Source organism: Gorilla gorilla, chromosome 2 (assembly GCF_029281585.2).
Source record: "Gorilla gorilla gorilla isolate KB3781 chromosome 2, NHGRI_mGorGor1-v2.1_pri, whole genome shotgun sequence".
In the NCBI taxonomy this organism is placed as follows: Eukaryota; Metazoa; Chordata; class Mammalia; order Primates; family Hominidae; genus Gorilla; species Gorilla gorilla.
This window is the reverse complement of record NC_086017.1, coordinates 120,283,878-120,306,422: the sequence shown is the minus strand read 5'-3', so window position 1 is coordinate 120,306,422 and position 22,545 is coordinate 120,283,878. Positions and strand designations below refer to the sequence as shown.

General features: G+C 42.9%; 1 protein-coding gene and 2 pseudogenes across 1 annotated transcript in view; 1 reads left to right on the top strand and 2 right to left on the bottom strand.

Annotated features, from left to right (window-relative positions):
- Positions 1–8,368, bottom strand: part of LOC134758013 (putative uncharacterized protein encoded by LINC00336) — an 85,465-nt gene extending 77,097 nt beyond the window's left edge. The window contains exons 1-2 of the mRNA XM_063703531.1: positions 8,061–8,368; positions 373–532 (exon numbers count right to left, since the gene is read on the bottom strand). Of these exons, the coding sequence (XP_063559601.1) occupies positions 373–532; positions 8,061–8,104 (204 nt within the window). The 5' untranslated portion in view covers positions 8,105–8,368. The remainder of the gene's footprint in view (positions 1–372; positions 533–8,060) is intronic.
- Positions 8,187–8,593, top strand: LOC129532467 (histone H3.3A-like; annotated as a pseudogene).
- Positions 8,594–20,731: 12,138 nt separating this feature from the next.
- On the bottom strand, positions 20,732–21,907 carry LOC101139030 (RNA ligase 1-like; annotated as a pseudogene).
- Between the last annotated feature and the right edge of the window lie 638 nt (positions 21,908–22,545).

Sequence of the window (22,545 nt, the reverse complement as noted above, 5' to 3'; positions counted from 1 at the left end):
CTCAAAAAAACAAAAACAAAAAATAAATAAATAAATAAATAAATAAATAAATAAATAAATACATGAAGATTCTTAAGCCAAAGAAAAAGAAAAAGAAATTTGAGGAGAAAATAAATATTTTTTTTTAAATTATTTCAAATTCGATTTTACAAACTAAAACATTATTGGTGAATTTGGTTAAAGGGTATCTAAGAGTTCCTTTCATTATTCTTGCATCTGCATCTTTTCTGTAGGTTGAAATTAATCCCCCCCGCCCTCCAGAAAAAAAGTAGGTAATGGAAGTCCTGGGAAGATGAAGAGCGGCTTCTCTGGCCTTGAGAAAGAGCCAGTATATTTATTCATACATTCAACATATATGTATTAAATGCCTACCTTGTGCCAAGCATTATCCTCATTTCTGGGGATGTGGACTTGAATGGGTGGGGTGCAGTGGTGCAGACCTGTAGTCCCAGCTGCTTGGTAGGCTGAGGTGGGAGAATTGCTCGAGCCCAGAAGTTCAAGTCCAGCCTGGGCAACATAATGAGACCTGTCCCTAAGGAAAGAATAATAATAAAATAAATCGACTTGAGTGGAACAAGTATAACCTGGAGCTTATTAGTTAGGGGGTCCAAGGTAGCCAGCCACCCATAGACCCTTTCTTGAGGAAACTGAGCAAAAGGAAGGGGGTATCAGCAAGAGCAGTCTCTGGATAGCAAGATTATTAGTGTTTAAAGCCCTTAAATACATCCAGTCCTCTTCTGAAAGTTTTTGTTCAGCTTTTCACCTGGAAGAGATTCATCATTATCAAATTCTATATCACTTAAATTCAAATGTCCAATAGTGTCACTTACAGGAAGAATAACAACAGCATCAACAAACATATTCCCTGCTATGGACTGAATGTTTGTATCCCCCCAAAATTTCTACGTTGAAATTCTAACCCCCAATGTGATGGTATTTGGAGACGAGGCCTCTGAGGGTAATTATGGTTGAGGGTAGGGCCCTCCTGATGGGATTAGTGGCTTTATAAGGAGAGGAAGAGGCCAGGCACAGCGGCTCATGTCTGTAATCCCAGGACTTTAGGAGGCCAAGGCGGGCGGGTCACTTGAGGTCAGGAGTTTGAGACCAGCCTGACCAACATGATGAAACCCCATCTCTACTAAAAATACAAAAATTAGCCGGGCGTGGTGGCACGTGCCTGTAGTCCCAGCTACTTCGGAGGCTGAGGCAAGAGAATCACTCAAACCAGGGAGGTGGAGGTTGCAGTGACCCAAGGATCGCGCCACTGCGCTCCAGCCTGGACGACGGAGTGAGACTCCACCTCAAATAAAAAAAAAAAAAAAAAAAAAAAACAGAGAGAGAAAGGAGAAAGAACAATCTCTCTCCCCTTCCAGGTGCAACTGTGGAGTAAAGCGCATGTGAAGACACAATGAGAAGGCAGTTATCTGCATGCCAGAAGGAGCATCCTCACCAAAACCTAGCCATGCGGGCACCACAACCTCCAGAACAGTAAGAAAATACATTTCTGAGGCCGGGTGCAGTGGCTCCTGCCTGTAATTCCAGCACTTCAGGAGGCCGAGGCAGGCAGATCACCTGAGGTCAAGAATTCGAGACCAGCCTGACCAATATGGTGAAACCCTGTCTCTACTGAAAATACAAAAAGTAGCCATGCGTCATGGCGTGTGCCCGTAGTCCCAGCTACTCGGGAGGCTGAGATAGGAGAATTGCTTGAACCCAGGAGGTAGAGGTTGCAGTGAGCCGAGATCGCGTCACTGCACTTCAGCCTGGGCAACAGAGCGAGACTCCATCTCAAAAAAAATAATTAAATAAAATACACATCTGTTGTTTAAGCCACCCAGTATGTGGTATTTTGTTATGGGAGTTCAAGCTAAGACATTCCCTTTCCCTCATTTCCTTTCTTCTTGAAGTTCTAATTCGGGATCAAGCGTCATATTTATTTTTCATGTTTGTTGCAGTAATGTCTCTCTGCCGTCATTATGAACACATAAATAAACTAGAGAGGAAGTGCCTATGACAGATGTTTTATTAAAAAAGTGTGTTTTTTCTTTCAACTACAAAATAATAATAATAATAAAGGGTAATTTTTTAAAAGCACTTAGTAGCTAGTATGTTAAGGGTTTTAGAAGGTTTGTCTCACTAAATCCTCCCAACAAATATGAGGTGGGTTCTACTATTATTCCCACACCCCTCATTTGTTAATGACTTAAAGAAGTGAAGTCTCTTTCTCAAAGTCATGGCAGTATTTAAGTGGTAGAGCTAAGAAGAATTCTCCAGAACACAGCTTCTTAAATGTACATACAAATCACCGAGGGATCTTGTTAAAATGCAGAAACTGATCCTGTATGTCTGGAGGAGAACTAAGACTCTGCATTTCTAATAAGCTCCCAGCTGATGCAGAGACTGTCCTCCACTAAATGCCCTTTGAATAACAAGGCTGTAAACGTACATGACAGCTAAGTGTGCCCCGCACTAAGCCCTCGCTAGGTATTTCCTGAATTATTTAACAATGGCAGAGATAAGGAAAGAGAAAGAAAGATTTTAAAAACCTGTTGTTGATCTTAGTGAGGTTAGCAAGTCATGACTATTGTAACTTTTCTTTACATGGATGTTGTAAAATAAAATATCTTGTGGGAGAGTTGGAAGATTTCCAGGAAGAAGATACTGCACAATTACAGAAGACAATGCAATACTAGAAAGCTGAGAACAGACCATTACCATGCAGTGAACGCTTTACCTCTATGTGTGTCTAGTTAGCGGCAGCACAATTTCAGCACGACTGTATTCCTTGTCCATACTTCTTTCCATTGACCCAGTTAGTGAGAATGCTGTGAGTTAATACTAAATATCTCACCCTGTAAATATCATATGAGGTTACTGGGGCTGCAAAAATCCTGTCAGGAAGAGAAGAGTCACTGGAAGCAAAGCTGAAGGCAAATGCTAGCTGCTAATGTTCCTACTAAGAGTCTGTGGGTAGAACTACCCATCAAAGCAAGTTACTGATAGGGCAACTGCACATTAGTGTTTCTGAGTATAAAGTACAAGTACAGGTTGGTGTGTAGCAGCCTCCAGAAGAGATAAGTTTTGAGACAGACCTTAAACACTCCTGTCAATCATTATTTAAAAAAAAAATACAGCTTTACCAATTGACTTGCCATAAGCTGCACATCACATATTCAAAGTGTACAATTTTATAAGTTTTGACAGATGTATGTATATTCATGAAACCATCACCACAATCCAGATAATGAACAAGTCCAACCACCCCCTGAAAAGTTTCTCATAACCTTTTGTAATCCCTACCCACTCCCATCTCCAGGCAACTACTAATCTACTTTCTATCACTGTAGGTGAATTCACATTTTGTGTGTTCTCCTTTTGCTCGGTTTCTTTCACTTAGCATAATTATTTTGAGACTCATCCACACTGTTGTGTGTATCAATACTTTGCCCCTTTTATTGCTGAGTAGTATTTCATTGTACAGATACACCACAGTTTACCATTCACCTGTTCATGGCATATGGATTATTTCCCATTTTTTTGGCTATTACAAATAAAGCTGTTTTGATGGCACTGTCATTTTTACCTGTAGAAACTCACTTTAGGTCTTTACAAAAAAAAAATCTTTTTGAGCATATGAAATAGAGTTATAATAACTGGCTTTAATGTCCTTTACTTCTTTTTTTTTTTTTTTTTTTACAGAGTTTCACTCTTGTCACCAGGCTGGAGTGGAGTGCAATGGTGTGACCGCCGCTCACTGCAACCTCCGCCTCCCAGGTTCAAGTGATCCTCCTGCCTCAGCCTCCCGAGTAGCTGGGATTACAGGCACCCACCACCATGCCCGGTACTAATTTTTGTATTTTTAGTAGAGACAGCGTTTCACCATGTTGGCCAGGCTGCTCTCAAACTCCTGACTTCAGGTGATCCGCCTACCTCGGCCTGCCAAAGTGCTGAGATTATAGGCATAAGCCACCGTGCCCAGCCTCTGTATCACTTCTTGATCCAATTCAATTGATTGATTTTTCTCTTCATTATGCATCAGTTTTTGTTGTTGTTGTTGTTGTTGTTGTTTGCCTTTTTTCATGCCTAGTAAAATTGTGAATTTCACCTTGATGAGTTCTGCATCTTTTCTGTATCTCAATAAATATTCTTGAGCTTTGTTCTCAGATATAGTTAAGTTACTTGGAAATGGTTGGATCCTCTTTTGGTCTTGCTTTTGAGACTTATTAGGAATGGGCCGGGTGTGGCGGCTCATGCCTGTAATTCCAGCACTTTGGGAGGACAAGGTGGGCAGATCACTTGAGGTCAAGGGTTTGAGACCAGACTGGCCAACATGGTGAAACCCCATCTCTACTAAAAATACAAAAATTAGACAGGCGTGGTGGTACATAACTGTAATCCCAGCTACTGGAGAGGCTGAGGCACAAGAATCACTTGAACCCAAGAGGTGGAGGCTGCAATGAGCTGAGATCCCACCACTGCACACAAGCCTGGGCAACAGAGTAAGGCTCCAAAAAAAAAAAAAAGGAGGTGGGGGCCGGGCACAGTGGCTCACACCTGTAATCCCAGCACTTTAGGAGGCTGAGGCTGGCGGATCACAAGGTCAGGAGATCGAGACCATCCTGGCTAACACGGTGAAACCCTGTCTCTACTAAAAATACAAAAAATTAGCCGGACATGGTGGCAGACACCTGCAGTCCCAGCTACTCAGGAGGTTGAGGCAGAAGAATGGCGTGAACCCAGGAGGTGGAGCTTGCAGTGAGCCAAGATCGTGCCACTGCACTCCAGCCTGGGTGACAGAGCGAGACTCTGCCTCAAAAAAAAAAAAAAAATTAGGAATGACCAGAGCCATGATTAGTCTTGGGTTAACTTAACTATTGCACACTACCGAGTCAAGGCCCTTCTCAGTATTGTCCCTAGCCTCCTATGAATTGTGAGCTTCTCCAGTCTAGCTAGTAAGATAGCAGTTTCTCTGGCCTTGTGTGAGTGTTATATGCTCTTCTCTCTAATCCTCTCAGTGGTTTTTCCCTGGCTTTGAGTCATTTCCTCTCATGGACGTGCTAACCAGCTTTCTCCTGAATACTAAGGGGCACCCTCTACAGATCTCCAGAGTTCTCTCTGGGGCAGCTCCTTCACTTCTGGCACTCTGTCCTGAAAATGCTAGCTGCCTCCATTTCCCCAGACTCTCAACTCTGTCTCCTCAACATACAGAGTTCTAACAGACCCTGCCTGGGGTCCCCCTCTCTTTGTCACATCTTGGGATCTCTCTCAGCTCAGGAGGCTGTGTAATCACAGGGCTCATTTGTTTCCCATTTTCCAAGATTACTGCCCTTCATTGCTTGATGTCTTAAAAATTGGTTTTATATATTTTTTGTCTATTATTTGGTTTTTTTCTATGTTTTTTCAGAGAAGACTGTAAACTCCAGTATTTCTTATTCCATCTTGGTAGTAAGATATTTGCATCTTAAATTTGTGCTGTGGTATAGGTTTTTGAGCTCTGAGATATAAGCACCAGACCAACTCCCCCTTTTTCTCAAAGGTCTGAGTATTAGATCTGTAGGGCCCTTATTTTAAGCCTTTAATGGCTGGTAATTTCAAATTCTTCCCTTTGTTTCTCCACCTTTATGGGTGCGTCATGGGCTGAGTTGTGTTCCCTCAAAATTCATATGTTGAAGTTCTAACCCCCAGTACCGCACAAGGTAATATTTGGAGACTGGGTCTTTAAGAATTAAGTTAAAATAATGTCATTAGAATGGGCCTTAATTCAATATGACTGGTGTCCTTACAAAAAGAGGATGTCATTAACCCAACCTGATGTCACAATGCATCACATCAGTCTATTTCACACACACACGCACACACCACACACACACACATACACACACAGACAGTGCTATTTTCCTCATCTCTATTCTTTAAACAGAAGATACATTCAGTATCTGATTGTGGAAGCAAATCAAAGCATCTGAGTAGAAATCTTAAACACTTTAGAATAGTAAACTCTGCATTTTTGCTTGTTGTCTGTTTTGGAGGGGCCTATGTACATGTGGGGTTATTACACTGAAACAAGGGAATACATTTACACTAGTGTAGCAAAACAAAGAGAACTGAGAAGAATCAGAAAATGATGACAAAACTGGTAGTCCTAGACTCTAGGTTATGGCTAACTCAAGATTTTACTCCCCAATATACAAAATACACAAAAGCTGATTATTATATCGACTCTAAATATTATCATTTTCTAGGGCGCTTATAACCTCAAATTCAGAACCTAGAATCTAACATGCAGAAAACAGTAGCAATGATCATGTTACTATTAAAATTGTAAATATGACAAATAACAGAAAAAAGTGATCTTTTTGAATCCCAGAAACGCCTAACCCTGAGACCATCCAAAGCTATCTAAAAGTGACCCAGAGTGAGATATGTGTCAGGAAATTGGAGCTGTATAGTCTTATTTTTCTTCATTTACATATATATTATATAAAGATACATATTATATATTATTATTTATTATATAATATATTATTTGTTTAATATTTAATATATCTTATTATATATTAATATATATTTTTTGAGACAGGGTCTCACTCTGTCACTCAGGCTGCAGTGCAGTGGCTTGATCACGGCTCATAGAAGCCTCAACTTCCTGGGCTCCCAGCTCAGCCTCCTGAGTAGCTGGGACCACAGGCACATGCCACCAAGCCCAGCTAATTTTGTTTTTATTTTTTGTAGAGATGGGGTCTCCCTGTGTTGTACAAATTGGTCTCAAACTCCTTGACTCAAGCAATCCTCCCCTCTCGGCCTTCCAAAGTGCTAGGCGTACAGGTGTTAGCCACTGCACCCGGCCCGTTTATAATTTAGTATGAACTCTTAGTAGTGTCCTCTTCGTTAAATAGAGGCATGGATTTACAAAAAACCATTGATATAAAAAAAGTAATCTTTTAATTTAAAATATTTAATCAGAAACAAATAGCTGTACTTCCTTAAAAAATGAGTCCTCAGCCTGGGCAACATAGTTAAACCCCTTCTCTAGAAAAAATATAAAAATTAGGCTGGGCGCAGTGGCTCACACCTGTAATCCTAGCACTTTGGGAGGCTGAGGTGGGCGAATCACTTGAGGTCAGGAGTTCAAGACCAGCCTGGCCAACATGATGAAACCCTGTCTCTACAAAAAAAAAAAAAAAAAAAACAGCCGGCATGGTGGCGCACGTCTGTAGTCCCAGCTACTTGGGGGCCTGAGGTGGCAGAATCGCTCGCAACCGGTAGGCACAGGTTGCAGTGAGTCGAGATCCCACCATTACACTTCAGACTGGGCGACAGAGCGAGACTCCGTCTCAAAAAATAAATAAAATTAAAGAATACAAGAGCACCCAGATTCATAAAGCAAGGTCTTTGAGACCTACAAAGAGACTTAGACGCCCACACAATGATAGTGAGAGACTTTAACACCCCACTGTCAATGTTAGACAGATCAACGAGACAAAAAATTAACAAAGATATTCAGGACTTGAACTCAGCTCTGGACCAAGCAAACCTAATAGACATCAACAGAACTCTCCACCCCAAATCAACAGAATGTACATTCTTCTCAGCACCACATAGAACTTATTCTAAAATGAACCACATAGGCCGGCCGCGGTGGCTCACTCCTGTAATCCCAGCACTTTGGGAGGCCGAGGCGGGGGTATCACGAGGTCAGGAGATCGAGACCATCCTAGCTAACACGGTGAAACACCCTCTCTACTAAAAAAATACACAAAAATTAGCCGGGCGTGGTGGCAGGCACCTGTAATGCTAGCTACTCCGGAGGCTGAGGCAGCAGAATGGCGTGAACCTGGGAGGCGGAGCTTGCAGTGAGCCGAGATGGCGCCACTGCACCCCAGCCTGGGAGACAAAGCGAGACTCCGTCTCAAAAATAAATAAACAAATAAATAAAAAATAAAATTGACCACATAATTGGAAGTAAAACACTCCTCAGCAAATGCAAAAGAACGGAAATCATAACAAAGTTTCTCAGACCACAGTACAATCAAATTAGAACTGAAGATTAAGAAACTCACTCAAGGTGTTCGCAGCCGCCGCCGCCGCACCGCCATGCCGCCATCACTCTCCAACGCCAGCGCCGCCTCTGGCTCGCAGAGCTCCAGCTAAAGGATAGGGGAGGTAAGTAAGGAAGCCTCTATACCATGGCTTGTACAAAGCGGACTGCCAGCAAATCGACCGTAAAGCAGCCAGGAAGCAACTGGGTACAAAAGCCGCTCACAAGAGTGCGCCCTCTACTGGAGGGGTGAAGAAACCTCATCATTACAGGCCTGGTACTGTGGCACTCCGTGAAATCAGACGTTATCAGAAGGCCACTGAACTTCTGATTCGCAAACTTCGCTTTCAGCGTCTGGTGCAAGAAATTGCTCAGGACTTGAAATCAGATCTACGCTTCCAGAGTGCAGCTATTGGAGCTTTGCAGGAGGCAAGTGAGGCCTACCTGGTTGGCCTTTTTGAAGACAGCAACTTGTGTGCTATCCATGCCAAACGGCTAACGATTATGCCAAAAGAAATCCAGCTAGCACGCCGCATACAAGGAAAACGTGCTTAAGAATCCACTATGATGGGAAACATTTCATTCTCAAAAAGAAAAAAATTCTCGACCGGGCACGGTGGCTCACGCCTGTAATCCCAGCACTTTGGGAGGCCGAGGTGGGCGGATGACGAGGTCAGGAGATCGAGACCATCCTGGCTAACACAGTGAAACCCCGTCTCTACTAAAAATACAAAAAATTAGCCGGGCGTGGTGGCGGGCACCTGTAGTCCCAGCTACTCAGGAGGCTGAGGCGGGAGAATGGTGTGAACCCGGGAGGTGTAGCTTGCAGTGAGCCGAGATCGTGGCACTGCACTCCAGCCTGGGCGATAGAGCGAGACTCCATCTCAGAAAAAAAAAAAAAAGAAAAAGAAAAAAATTCTCTTCTTCCTGTTATTGGTGGTTATGAAAGTTAGATATTTTTTTCCATGGGGTCAAAAGGTACCTAAGTGTATGATTGCAAGTGGAAAAATTGGGGATAGAAATCAAGTAATGGCAGTTTTTCAATTTTCATTTGTGTGTAAATTTTTAATATAAATGTGGAGATGTAAAGCATTAATGCAAGTTAAAATGTTTCGGTGAACAGGTTTCAGCAGTTCAACTTTATAATAATTATAAATAAACCTGTTAAATTTTTCTAGACAATGCCAGCATTAGCATTTTTTTAAAAACAAGTAAATTTCTTATTGACAGCAACTAAATTGTGTTTGTAGCATTTTTATCACACAGTAGATTCCATCCATTCACTATGTTTTTCTGAGTTGTCCTACATGCAAGTACATGTTTGTTTGTTTTCTTTTTTTTTTTGGAGATGGAGTCTTGCTCTGTCGCCCAGGCTGGAGTGCAGTGGCAAGATCTTGGCTCACTGCAACCTCCATCTCCCAGGTTCAAGCAATTCTCCTGCCTCGGCCTCCAGAGTAGCTGTGACTAAAGGCATGTGCCACCACACTGGCTAATTTTTCATATTTTTAGTACAGATGGGGTTTCACCATGTTAGCCAGGATGGTCTCCATCTCCTGACCACGTGATCTGCCTGCCTCAGCCTCCCAAAGTGCTGGGATTACAGGCCTGAGTCACTGCACCCAGGCAAGTACATGTTTTTAATGTTGTCTGTCTGCTGTGCTGTTCCTGTAAGTACGCTATTAAAATATATTAAACTATTAAAAAAAAGAAACTTATTCAAAACTACAAAACTACACATAAACTGAACAACCTACTCCTGAATGACTACTGAGTAAATAACAAAATTAAGGCAGAAATAAACAAGTTCTTTGAAACCAATGAGAACAAAGACACAACATACCAGAATCTCTGGGACACAGCTAATGCAGTGTTTAGAGGGAAATTTATAGCACTAAAAGCCCACAGGAGAAAGCAGGAAAGATCTAAAATCAACACCCTAACACCACAATTAAAAGAACTAGAGAAGCAAGAGCAAACAAATCCAAAAGCTAGCAGAAGACAAGAAATAACTAAGATCAGAGCAGAACTGAAGGAGACAGAGACATGAAAAACCCTTCAAAAAATCAATGAATCCATGGCCGGGTGCAGTGGCTCACGCCTGTAATCCCAGCACTTTGGGAGGCCGAGGCAGTTAGATCACAAGGTCAGGAGATCGAGACCATCCTGGCTAATGTGGTGAAACCCCATCTCTACTAAAAATACAAAAAAAATTAGTCGGGCGTGGTGGCAGGCGCCTGTAGTCCCAGCTACTCGGGAGGCTGAGACAGAATGGCGTGAACCCAGGAGGCAGAGCTTGCAGTGAGCCAAGATCACGCCACTGTACTCCAGACTGGGTGACAGAGCAAGACTAATAAGGAAAGAGAGAAGAATCAAATAGAGACAATAAAAAATGATAAAGGGGATATCACCACTGATCCCACAGAAATACAAACTACCATCAGAGACTACTATAAACACCTCTACGCAAATAAACTAGAAAATCCAGAAGAAATGGATAAATTCCTGGACACATACACCCTCCCAAGACTAAACCAGGAAGAAGTCGAATCCCTGAATAGACCAATAACAAGTTCTGAAATTCAGGCAGTAATTAATAGCATACCAACCAAAAAAAGTCCAGGACTAGACAGATTCACAGCCGAATTCTACCAGAGGTACAAAGAGGAGCTGGTACCATTCCTTCTGAAACTATTCCAAACAAAAGAAAAAGAGGGAATCCTCTCTAACTCATTTTATGAGGCCAGCATCATCCTGATACCAAAGCCTGGCAGAGACACAACAAAAAAAGAAAACTTGAAGCCAATATCCCTGATGAACATCAATGCGAAAATCCTCAATAAAATACTGGCAAACCAAATCCAGCAGCACATCAAAAAGCTTATCCACCACAATCAAGTCGGCTTCATCCCTGGGATGCAAGGCTGGTTTGACATATGCAAATCAACAAAAGTAATCCATCACATAAACAGAACCAATGACAAAAACCACATGATTATCTCAATAGATGCAGAAAAGGCCTTCGATAAAATTCAACACCAATTCATGCTAAAAACACTCAATAAACTAGGTATTGATGGAACATATTTCAAAATAATAAGAGCTATTTATGACAAACCCACAGCCAATATCATACCGAATGGGCAAAAGCTGCACTCATTCCCTTTGAAAACCGACACAAGACAGGGATGCCCTCTCTCACCACTCCTATTCAACATAGTGTTGGAAGTTCTGGCCAGGGCAATCAGGCAAGAGAAAGAAATAAAGGGTATTCAAATAGAAAGAAAGTCAAATTGTCTCTGTTTGCTGATGACATCATTGTATATTTATAAAACCCCAAAAACTCGTCTCAGCCCAAAATCTCCTTAAACTGATGAGCAACTTCAGCAAAGTCTAAGGATACAAAATCAATGTGCAAAAATCACAAGCATTCCTATACACCAATAACAAACAGAGAGCCAAATCATGAGTGAACTTCCATTTACAATTGCTTCAAAGAGAATAAAATACCTAGTAATACAACTTATAAGGGATGTGAAGGACCTCTTCAAGGAGAACTACAAGCCACTACTCAAGGAAATAAGAGAGGACACAAACAAATGGAAAAACATTCCATGCTCATGGATAGGAAGAATCGATATCATGAAAACGACCATACTGCCCAAAGTAATTTATAGATTCAATGCTATCCCCATCAAGCTACCATTGACTTTCTTCACAGAATTGGAAAAAACTACTTTAAATTTCATATGGAACCAAAAAAGAGCCCACATAGCCAAGACAATCCTAAGCAAAAAAAACAAAGCTGGAGGCATCACGCTACCTGACTTCGAACTATACTACAAGGCTACAGTAACCAAAACAGCCTGGTACTGGTACCAAAACAGATATATGGGCCAATGGAACAGAACAGAAGCCTCAGAAATAACGCCACACAGCTACAACCATCTGATCTTTGACAAACCTGACAAAAACAAGCAATGGGGAAAGGACTTCCTATTTAATAAATGGTGTTGGGAAAACTGGCTAGCCATATGCAGAAAACTGAAACTGGACCCGTTCCTTACACCTTATACAAAAATTAACTCAAGATGGATTAAAGATTTAAACATAAGACCTAAAACCATAAAACCTCTAGAAGAAAACCTAGGCAATACCATTCAGGACATAGGCAGGGGCAAAGACTTCATGACTAAAACACCAAAAGCAATGGCAACAAAAGCAAAAATTGACATATGGGATCTAATTAAACTAAAGAACTTCTGCACGGCAAAAGAAACTATCATCAGAGTGGACAGGCAACCTGCAGAATGGGAGAAAATGTTTGCAATCTATCCATCTGACACAGGGCTAATATCCAGAATCTATAAGGAACTTAAACAAATTTACAAGAAAAAAACAAACAACCCAATCAAAAAGTGGGCAAAGGATATAAACAGACACTTCTCAAAAGAAGAAATTCATGCAGACAGCAAACGTATGGAAAAAAGCTCATCATTACTGGTCATTAGAGAAATGCAAATCAAAACCACAATGATATACCATCTCACGCCAGTTAGAATGGTGATCTTTAAAAAGTCAGGAAACAACAGATGCTGGAGACGATGTGGAGAAATAGGAATGCTTTTACACTGTTGGTGGGGGTGTAAATTAGTTAAACTATTGTGGAAGACAGTGTGGTGATTCCTCAAGGATCTAGAACCAGAAATACCATTTGACCCAGCAGTCCCATTACTGAGTACATACCCAAAGGATTACAAATCATTCTACTATAAAGACACATGCACATGTATGTTTATAGCAGCACTATTTACAATAGCAAAGACTTGGAACCAACCCAAATGTCCATCAATGATAGACTGGATAAAGAAAATGTGGCACATATACACTATACTATGCAGCCATAAAAAAGAATGAGTTCAGATCCTTTGCAGGCACATGGATGAATCTGGAAACCATAATTCTCAGCAAACTAACACAGGAACAGAGAACCAAACACCGCATGTTCTTACTCATAAGTGGGAGTTGAACAATGAGAACACATGGACACAGGGAGGGGAACATCACACACCAAGGCCTGTCGGGGGGTGGGGGTCAACGGGATGGATAGCATTAGGAGAAATACCTAATGTAGATGATGGGTTGATGGATGCTGCAGACCACCATGGCATGCGTATACCTATGTAACAAACCTGCACGTTCTGCACATGTATCCCAGAACTTAAAGTATAATAAAATAAAAATAAACCTATGACTTAATAGTAAAATGAGTAACACTTTCCAGAAAATAAAACACAATGGCTATAAAAAATACAAAAAATAAAGCCGGCACAGTGGCTTACACCTGTAATCCCAGAATTTTGGGAGGCCGAGGCGGGCAGATCACCTGAGGTTGGGAGTTCAAGATCAGCCTGACCAACATGGAGAAACCCCGTCTCTACTAAAAATACAAAATTAGCCAGGCATGGTGACATATGCCTGTAATCCCAGTTACTCGGGAGGCTGAGGCAGGAGAATCACTTGAACCCAGAAGGCAGAGATTGCAGTGAGCCGAGATCACACCACTGCACTCCAGCCTGGGTGACAGAGCGACACTCCATCTCAAAGAAAAAAAAAAAATATATATATATACACACACACACACACACACACACACATATATATATACACACATATATATATAATGAAAAAATAATAAAATAAATAAAAATTGGCCGGGAATGGTGGCTCACGCCTGTAATCCCAGCACTTTGGGAGGCCAAGGCAGGCAGATCAACTGAGGTCAGGAGTTGGAGACCAGCCTGGCCAACATGGTGAAACCCCGTCTCTACTAAAAATATAAAAATTAGCCGGGAATGGTGGTGGTTGCCTGTAATCCCCATTATTCGCAAGGCTGAGGCAGGAGAATTGCTTGGATCCAGGAGACAAAGGTTGCAATGAGCCCACAGGGTGCCATTGCACTCCAGCCTGGGTGACAGAGTGAGACTCCATCTCAAAAAAAAAAAAAAAAAAAAATTAGCTGTGTGTAGTGGCTCACACCTGTAGTCCAGCTACTCAAGAGGCTAAGGTGGGAGGATCACTTGAGCCTGGGGAGGTTGAGGCTGCAGTGAGCAGTGATCGTGCCACTGTACTCCAGCCTAGGCAACAGAGCAAGACCCTGTCTCAAAACAACAACAACAACAATTTTTAGAAGATGAGTCCTAGGCTGGGTGCAGTGGCTAACGCCTGTAATCCTAACACTTTTGGAGACTGAGGCGGATGGGTCACTTGAGGCCAAGAGTTTGAGACCAGCCTGGCCAATATGGCAAAATCCCGTCTCTACCACAATTAGGAAAATTAGCCAGGTGTGGTGGCACATACCTGTAATCCCCACTACTTGATTGAGGCTGAGGCACGAGAATCACTTGAGCCCAAGAGGCAGAGGTTGCAGTGAGCCAAGACTGCACCACTGCACTAGCCTGGATGACAGAGTGAGACCTTATCTCAAAAAAAAAAAAAAAAATGAGTCCTGACTGAAAATGTTTGAATGGCCTAAAGCTAATGATCTTTAACCATCTGGGCAGGAGAGGAAAACAAAATAAATATGTTTGTCTTGGGCTTAAAAATTGAAATACCCTCTCTCAATGGATCGGGAGGAAAAAAAAGAGAAGGTCGCTGTAACTCTTCCCCATTCATTAAAAATCATCAAAAGTAAAAATGTGAGGAAGAGAACACTAGACATCTCCTAAAAGTCTCTTTTATTTTAAGGAAACAAGGAAAGCTGACTGAAATAATTTTCTATCAACATTAAATTTATTGTTGCCTTTAAGTTTTCTGAGTCCAGGAGATGACAACCACATTATATTAAACAGCCCTGCTATGAACTGAATTGTGTCCCCTCAAAATCCATGTGTTGAGGCCCTAACCCCCAATGTGATCCCATGTGGAGATGGCGATTTAGTGACATAATCAGGTTTACGTGGGGCAAGGAGTGTAGGTTCTCATGATGGGAGAGATGCCCTTATAAGAAGCAACAGAGATTTTCCCCTTTTTCTCCTTCTCAACCATGTTAGAACATAGACAGCAAGCGTCCATTTGTAAGTCAGTAAAAGGGCCCTCACCAGGAACCGAATCTGCCAACACCTTGATCTTGGACTTCTCAGCGTCCAGAACTGTGAGAAATAAATGTCTGTTGTTAACACCACTCAGTCTATGACATTTTGTTATAGCAGCCCAAACTCACACAAGCCCCCTGCTTCTCTCTCTTACACACACACACACTCTCTCTCTCTCTCTCTCTCTCTCTCATACATACAGGTGCCAAATTTCCCAAGAATTGTTTAGCTGGAGCAGTTGGGTGTATGACACTCTATAAGGTTAGGCAGGTTGGTGAAGTTTGTCCTTGGATGATCTGTGTGATAGTACGAATACCATTAGCAACAGCCCAGTAGGAACATAATAACAAGCTGACATCTAGAAATGATGCTGAGAAAAACAAAAACTTAAAGAACCTATGTAACCGGCTTATATAGGAGCCAACAAAAGCAGCTTCTGGAAGCTATCCTTGGCAAGAGGAGCTCTACTCTTGCCCTGACATTTGCCTTGGGGACCAGCGGAAAGAAAAATGAAAAGATATAGATTACAACTCCAAAAAGAAAAATTAAAAGCCAAAAAGGAACTAACTGTAACTCTTTAAGGAAGAAGAAAAATTCATATTATCTTCCTCCGCTACCGGGGCCACACTGAGAATTAAAGGAGCCCCCCAAGAAATTGTATTGGTTAGCATTCTAGGGAAGGGATGGCTGAGAAGCCAAGCAGGGTCACTAGAATCTATGAGCACAGAGCTTGTGGAGGCCTGAAACACGGTGCCAGGGCTGCTGCTGTCTCTCAGGCACCTATTTCTGCTCTTCCCTTAACAAAGTCACAAAGACAGAGGGAAGCCCAAATGCTTCATTTCTGGAAAAAGAAGAAGGAAAGGATCTAACAATATTCTCTCCCCTTTTTAAAACTTCTGCTAAGAATGTACAGAAATGGGCCGGGCATGGTGGCTCACACCTGTAATCCTAGCACTTTGGAAGGCCGAGGCAGGTGGATCGCCTGAGCTCTGGAGTTCGAGACCAGTCTGGGCAACACGGTAAAACCCCATCTCTACTAAAATACAAAAAATTAGCTGGGCGTGGTGTTGTGCACCTGTAATCCCAGCTACTTGGGAAGCTGAGACAGGAGAATCGCTTGAACCCGGGAGGCAGTGGTTGCAGTGAGCCGAGATCACGCCACTGCACTCCAGCCTGGGCGACAGAGTGAGACTCCATCTCAAAAAAAAAATAAAAAAGAATGTACAGAAACGTCAGCTCCAGTTTCTCTAGTTCAGCTATAGTAGGATTGTCTGCTAAAGTAGGTAATGTATTGGGTTCAATAGTGTCCACCCGGCCGGGCGCGGTGGCTCACGCCTGTAATCCCAGCACTTTGGGAGGCCGAGGCGGGCGGATCACGAGGTCAGGAGATCGAGACCATCCTGGCTAACATGGTGAAACCCCGTCTCTACTAAAAATACAAAAAATTAGCCGGGCGTGGTGGCGGGCGCCTGTAGTCCCAGCTACTCGGGAGGCTGAGGCAGGAGAATGGCGTGAACCCGGGAGGCGGAGCTTGCAGTGAGCTGAGACTGCGCCACTGCACTCCAGCCTGGGCGACAGAGCCAGACTCCGTCTCAAAAAAAAAAAAAAAAAAAAAAAAAAAAAAAAAAATAGTGTCCACCCAGTCTGGCACAGTGTCATGTGCCTGCAGTCCCACCTATCAGGAGGCTTAGACTGGAGGATGGCTTGAGCCCAGGAGTTCAAGGCTGCAGTGCACCATGATCGTGCCACTGTAGTCCAGACTGGGCAACATAGTAAGACCCCATCTCTAAAATAATAATGACGCCCCCCCCAAAATTCATGTCCATCATGAATCTCAGAATGTAACCGTGTTTGGAAGTAGGATTTTTGCAGATGTAATTAGTTAAGATGACATCATGCTGGAGTAGGGTGGTCCATAAGCCAATGACTGGTCTCCTTTTAAGAAGACCCTGTAAAGACACAGAGACACAGAGACGCATGGGGAGAATGCTTTGTGAAGACAATGGCAGAGATAGGAGTGATGCATCTATAAGCCAAGGAACTCCAAGAATTGCCTGCAACCACCAGAAGCTAGAAGAGAGGCATGGAACAGATCCTTTTTCAAAGCCCCCAGGAAGAACCACCCCTGCCAACATCTTGACTTCAGACTTCTAACCTCCAAAACTGTGAGACAATAAATTTCTATTACTTTAAGCTGCTGAGCTTGTGGTAATTTCTTACGGCAGTCCAAAGAAAGTAATGCAAGCCGGGCAAGGTAGCTCATGCCTGTAATCCCAGCACTTTGGGAGGCCCAGGAGAACGGACCACCTGAGGTCGGGAGTTCAAGACCAGCATGAACAACATGGCGAAACCCCATCTCTACTAAAAACACAAAGTTAGCTGGGCGTGGTGGCACGTGCCTGTATTTCCAGCTGCTCAGGAGGCTGAGGCAGGAGAATCGCTTGAACCAGGGAGGTGGAGGTTGCGATAAGCTGAGATCGTGCCATTGTACTCCAGCCTAGGCAACAAGAGCGAAATCTGGTCTCAAGAATAAGTTACATCGACCATCCCATATATTTGGCCGGGGCAGCAGCTCACGCCTATAATCCCAGCACTTTGACAGGCTAAGGTAGGCAGATCATCTGAGGTCAAGAGTTTGAGACCAGCCTGGCCAATATGGTGAAACCCCATCTCTACTAAAAATACAAAAATAACCAGGTGTGTTGGCAAGCACCTGTAATCTCAGCTACTCAGGAGGCTGAAGCAGGAGAATCGCTTGAACCCAGGAGGTAGAGGTTGCAGTGAGCCAAGATCACGCCACTGCACTCCAGCCTTCCAGCTGGGCAACAGAGCAAGACTCTGTCTCAAAAAAAAAAAAAAATTCATATGTACTATAAATTGCAAAGTAAATCTTTGCCAGTGCTTTTACTTCTTTCCAGACTCTTCTGGGCCACTGAAATTCTCTTTGCTATGTGCTTTTTAAGCTTCCTGATAAGAGGGTTTTATTTTTTAACAGTCCCTATCACGACACACACTTAGCTTTCACAGTGAAAAACTAAATCTAATATCTCTGTTTTGATCAATCCAGCTTCAGTTATTAATACCTTATAACTAAATGATCTGACAAAGACAGCAGGAGAGAAAAAGGTTTCAACCCATTTTCTAGGGACACTCAATTGATCCCTGAGTTCTTTTGTGTTTAAAATGGCATCAAATGAAGTTATCTTTGACCAAGATTTTCCTCCTCATTTCTCCGGAGAGGTCAAACATAAAATCTGGTCTAGAAAATCAATATGGAGGAAAAAGCAGAACCATTAAAATTCACTTAACAAACTTAAGAGTACACAGGAGTCGTTCATCCAAAATATGTGTGACTCTAGTTTCTGCTCTCCAGGAGTTAATCGGGGCCTGTGCCTCAAATCTAGTTTTTACAGGGAAATTCCCTGGGGTCCTTTTAAAAAATATGGATTTCTAAGTTTTACTCTTAAAGGTTTTTGTTCAGGAGGTTTTTCTGTAGATGCCAGGAATCTGAATTTTGTTTTCAGTGTATGCCATGACATGATATTCATGACACATGGAAAAATTTAAAAAGCAAGTAGGGGGAAAATATGTATACTGTGGGCCAGGCCCAGTGGCTCACGCCTGTAATCCCAGCACTTTGGGAGGCCAAGGTGGGCGGATCACGAGGTCAAGAGATCGAGACCATCCTGGCCAACATGGTGAAACCCCGTCTCTACTAAAAATACAAAAAAACTAGCTGGGTGTGGTGGCGCATGCCTGTAATCCCAACTATTTGGGAGGCTGAGGCAGGAGGATCACTTGAACCTGGGAGGCAGAGATTGCCGTGAGCCGAGATCGGGCCACTGCACTCCAGCCTGGGCGACAGGGCAAGACTCCGTCTCAAAAAAAAAAAAAAAAAAAAAAAAAAAAATATATATATATATATATATATATACACACACACACACACACACACACACACACACACGAATATTTAAGGTAACTTTATTTATAATAGTCCACACCAGAAGTTAATCCAATGTCCATCTATATTTGGGTGGAAAAATAAATATTAGTTACTTTGAATGACAGTATTTACTGAAAACACACCTCATATTACCTTCTGGGCTGCTGCATATATTCAGATAATTTTAACCGAATTGTGGTTAAAAGGCGTTTTCATATGTAAAAGTTCATGGAGCACTTAAGGTTGGTACACTTTATTGTGTATATTATATGACAATAAAAAATTTTAAAATGAACCAAAAAATATGATCGCGCGTGTGTGTGTGTGTGTGTGTGTGCCCTATTCTGGACTCTTTTGTGTTCCTTAGTAAAACTGGAGCCTGCCAGCTTGTAGCAAGAGAGCAGTAGCAAGAGGATTCTCCCTGACCACATCCAGTTCTTACCTCTAGGTGGAATTAGAGGACCAGCTACAACCCAAACCCTCCCGGGGCACATCCAGAGTCTACATCAAGCTTTCCTTCCTACCTAGCCTCACCCTCCTGCCACTGGTGATCAAGAGAAGAAAAGCAGAAAGAGTGGGAAGCAGTCACTAATTCCAGCACTGGCCCAGGTACAAATGTTTACCCAGAAAATAAAAGCTTTAAAGGATCCCATAGAGTCACTGCTTATATTAATTATGTTATACAATAGAGTAATTTCAACCACCTCTCATCTGTCTCTACTCTAGGCCTGATAATACCCCTCTCGGGGAACGTCTGACCTAAAAGTGTAGAGTGGAGGCAAAAAGTAAGGAAGATGCACCCCTTTAATGCTTCCATTATATGTTCCCTATACTCAATCTATCAAAGGTCACATTCCTTTATTGTGGAACAGGAGCGTTCTACACATAGCACAGTCTTCCCAATACTTGTTTCTGCTTTCTCCCAGTCTTTTGTAATTTTTTTTTGGGATGAGGTCTCACTGTGTTGCCCAGGCTGGAGTGCAGTGGCATGATCTCAGCTCACTATAACCTCCACCTTCCAGGCTCAAGCCATCTTCCAGCCTCAGCCTCCCAAGTAGCTGGAACCACAGGCAACGCACCAACATGCCCAGCTAATTTTTGTATTTTTGGGAGAGATGGGGTTTCACCATGTTGCTCAGGCTTGTCTTAAACTCCTGAACTCAAACGATTCACCGCATCCAGCCATCTTTTGTAGTTTTTAACAGACGTATTCTTTTTTCTGTTTTGCAGATTGTCTTCTCTTTTTTTTTTTTTTTTAATAATAAAACTAATTCTGGCCAGGTGAGGTGGTTCGCCCCTGTAATCCCATCACTTTGGGAGGCCAAAGCAGAAGGATCACTTGAGTCCAGGAGTTCAAGACCAGACTAGGCAACACACTGAGACCCTGTCTCTACAAAAAAATTTAAAAATTAAAAACATTAGCCAGGCATGGTGGCATGATCCTATAGTCCCAGCTACTCAAGAGGCTGAGGTGAGAGGATCATTTAAGCCTGGGAAGTCGAGGTTGCAGTGAGCTGTGATTACACCACTACACTCCAGCGTGGGTGACCCTGTCTCCAAAAAATAAATAAATAAAACTAATTTTAATTGCACTTGCATTTTATATGTCAAGTATTACATCTTTAAGCCTACTAAATTTCTGATTTAAAAAAATTATTAAACAGTATCAAAAGCATAGTCATATTTGTTAAGTTTCATATTGGTAATTACTGGTTTTGAATTCATGTAAACATCTGCAATTGGCCAGTGTAAACAAAGAGGATAGACAATGGTAATGGACCTTAATTAAACAGCCATCACTGCAATCCCATACTATTCCTTTCACTTTACCTACTCTGCAGCTTTCAAACCAGGACAACAGATCATTGTGCTTCAACATAGGCAGGTTTCTTTTTTTGAGTCGGTGTCTCGCTCTGTCACCCAGGCTGTGGTGCAGTGGTGCGACTCTGCTCTCTGCAGCCTCTGCCTCCTGGGCTCAAGCGATTCTCCTGGCTCAGCCTCCTGAGTAGCTGGGATTACAGGCGCCTGCCACTACGCTCAGCTAATTTTTGTATTTTTAGTAGAGAAGGGGTTTCACCACATTGGCCGGGCTGGTCTCGAACTCCTGACCTCAGGTGATCCGCCAACCTCAGCCTCCCAAAGTGCTGGGATTACAGGCATGAGCCACCACACTCGGCCCAATGTAGGCAGGTTTCTTATTTGAAATGGTCCATGTAGTATAACATATTGTGAATGCTTCTTCCTTCCTAACCCATATGGGTTTCCATTGATATTTGTTCCTATAAGCTGCAATGTTTGTTCCAAGAAATCTGATAATGGCACGGCACTAATTTCCAAAAGCCTAGGATCCTCAGGATGATGCTTTAGTACCAGATCAATTGCAAATTCATAATTAACCACAGAGGAATGCCAGTAATGCTATTTGTTATTTTTCTCTACTGGTGCCCCACCAGGAATGTGTCCTTGTTTCGTCATGGACCAGATTCCTATTTAATTTTTCTGTTTCCTTTGCTGCTAGCCAACACTCTGGAGTAGCTTTGAAGTACTCCTCAACATTCCAAGAAAATTCTTTGAAGTTTTCTTTTGAATGTAGAACATTTTAAAACCTTTTAACAGGTTGTTTGTTAGGTTTTCTATCTAATCAAACCGAAAGGTATCTCTGTAAGTAGCAACGTAACAACATGTTCCATCCACTTTTTCTGTTGGAATTGCACTGTATATACCTCCATCTAATGCCTCATGAATTACCGTTTTCGTTGCCAAAACTTTAAATGGCTGATTCTGCCTTTCGGTGGAGGGCTCCTTTTTCACCTCCCTAGAAACACACGGCATTTTCCGCTACATGGAGCCCAGGCGCCTCGTGGTGGGCCCAGCAGGCGGTGCTAGAGGAGAGCGCGTTTGTGAGCAGCGCCAAGCACAGGCGGGAAGAAAGCCCTGCGCAAGTAAGCCGGAGGCTCAGACCGCTCACACCACGCGCCTAGCGACAGCTGCAGCCCGCGCCCCCAAAACCTTACCTCCGATTTTTTTTTTCTTTCTAGACTTCCTCCTTCAGGATTATGATGAATGAAGGGTGAAGAATATGGAAATAGAGGCCGGGCGCGGTGGCTCACGCCTGTAATCCCAGCACGTTGGGAGGCCGAAGCAGCCAGATCACTTGAGGTCAGGAGTTCGAGACCAGCGTGGCCAACATGGCAAAACACCATTGGGCATGGTGGCACACGCCTGTAATCCCAGCACTTTGGGAGGCCGAGGCGGGCGGATCACTTGAGGCCACGAGTTTGAGACCAGCCTGGTCAACATGGTGAAACCCCCACCTCCACTAAAAATACAAAAATTAGCCAGGTGTGGTGACGTGTGCCTGTAGTTCCAGCTACTCAGGAGGCTGAAGCAGGAGAATCGCTTGAACCTGGGAGGCAGAGGTTGCAGTGAGCTGAGATCACGCCACTGCACTCAAGCCAGGGCGACAGAGT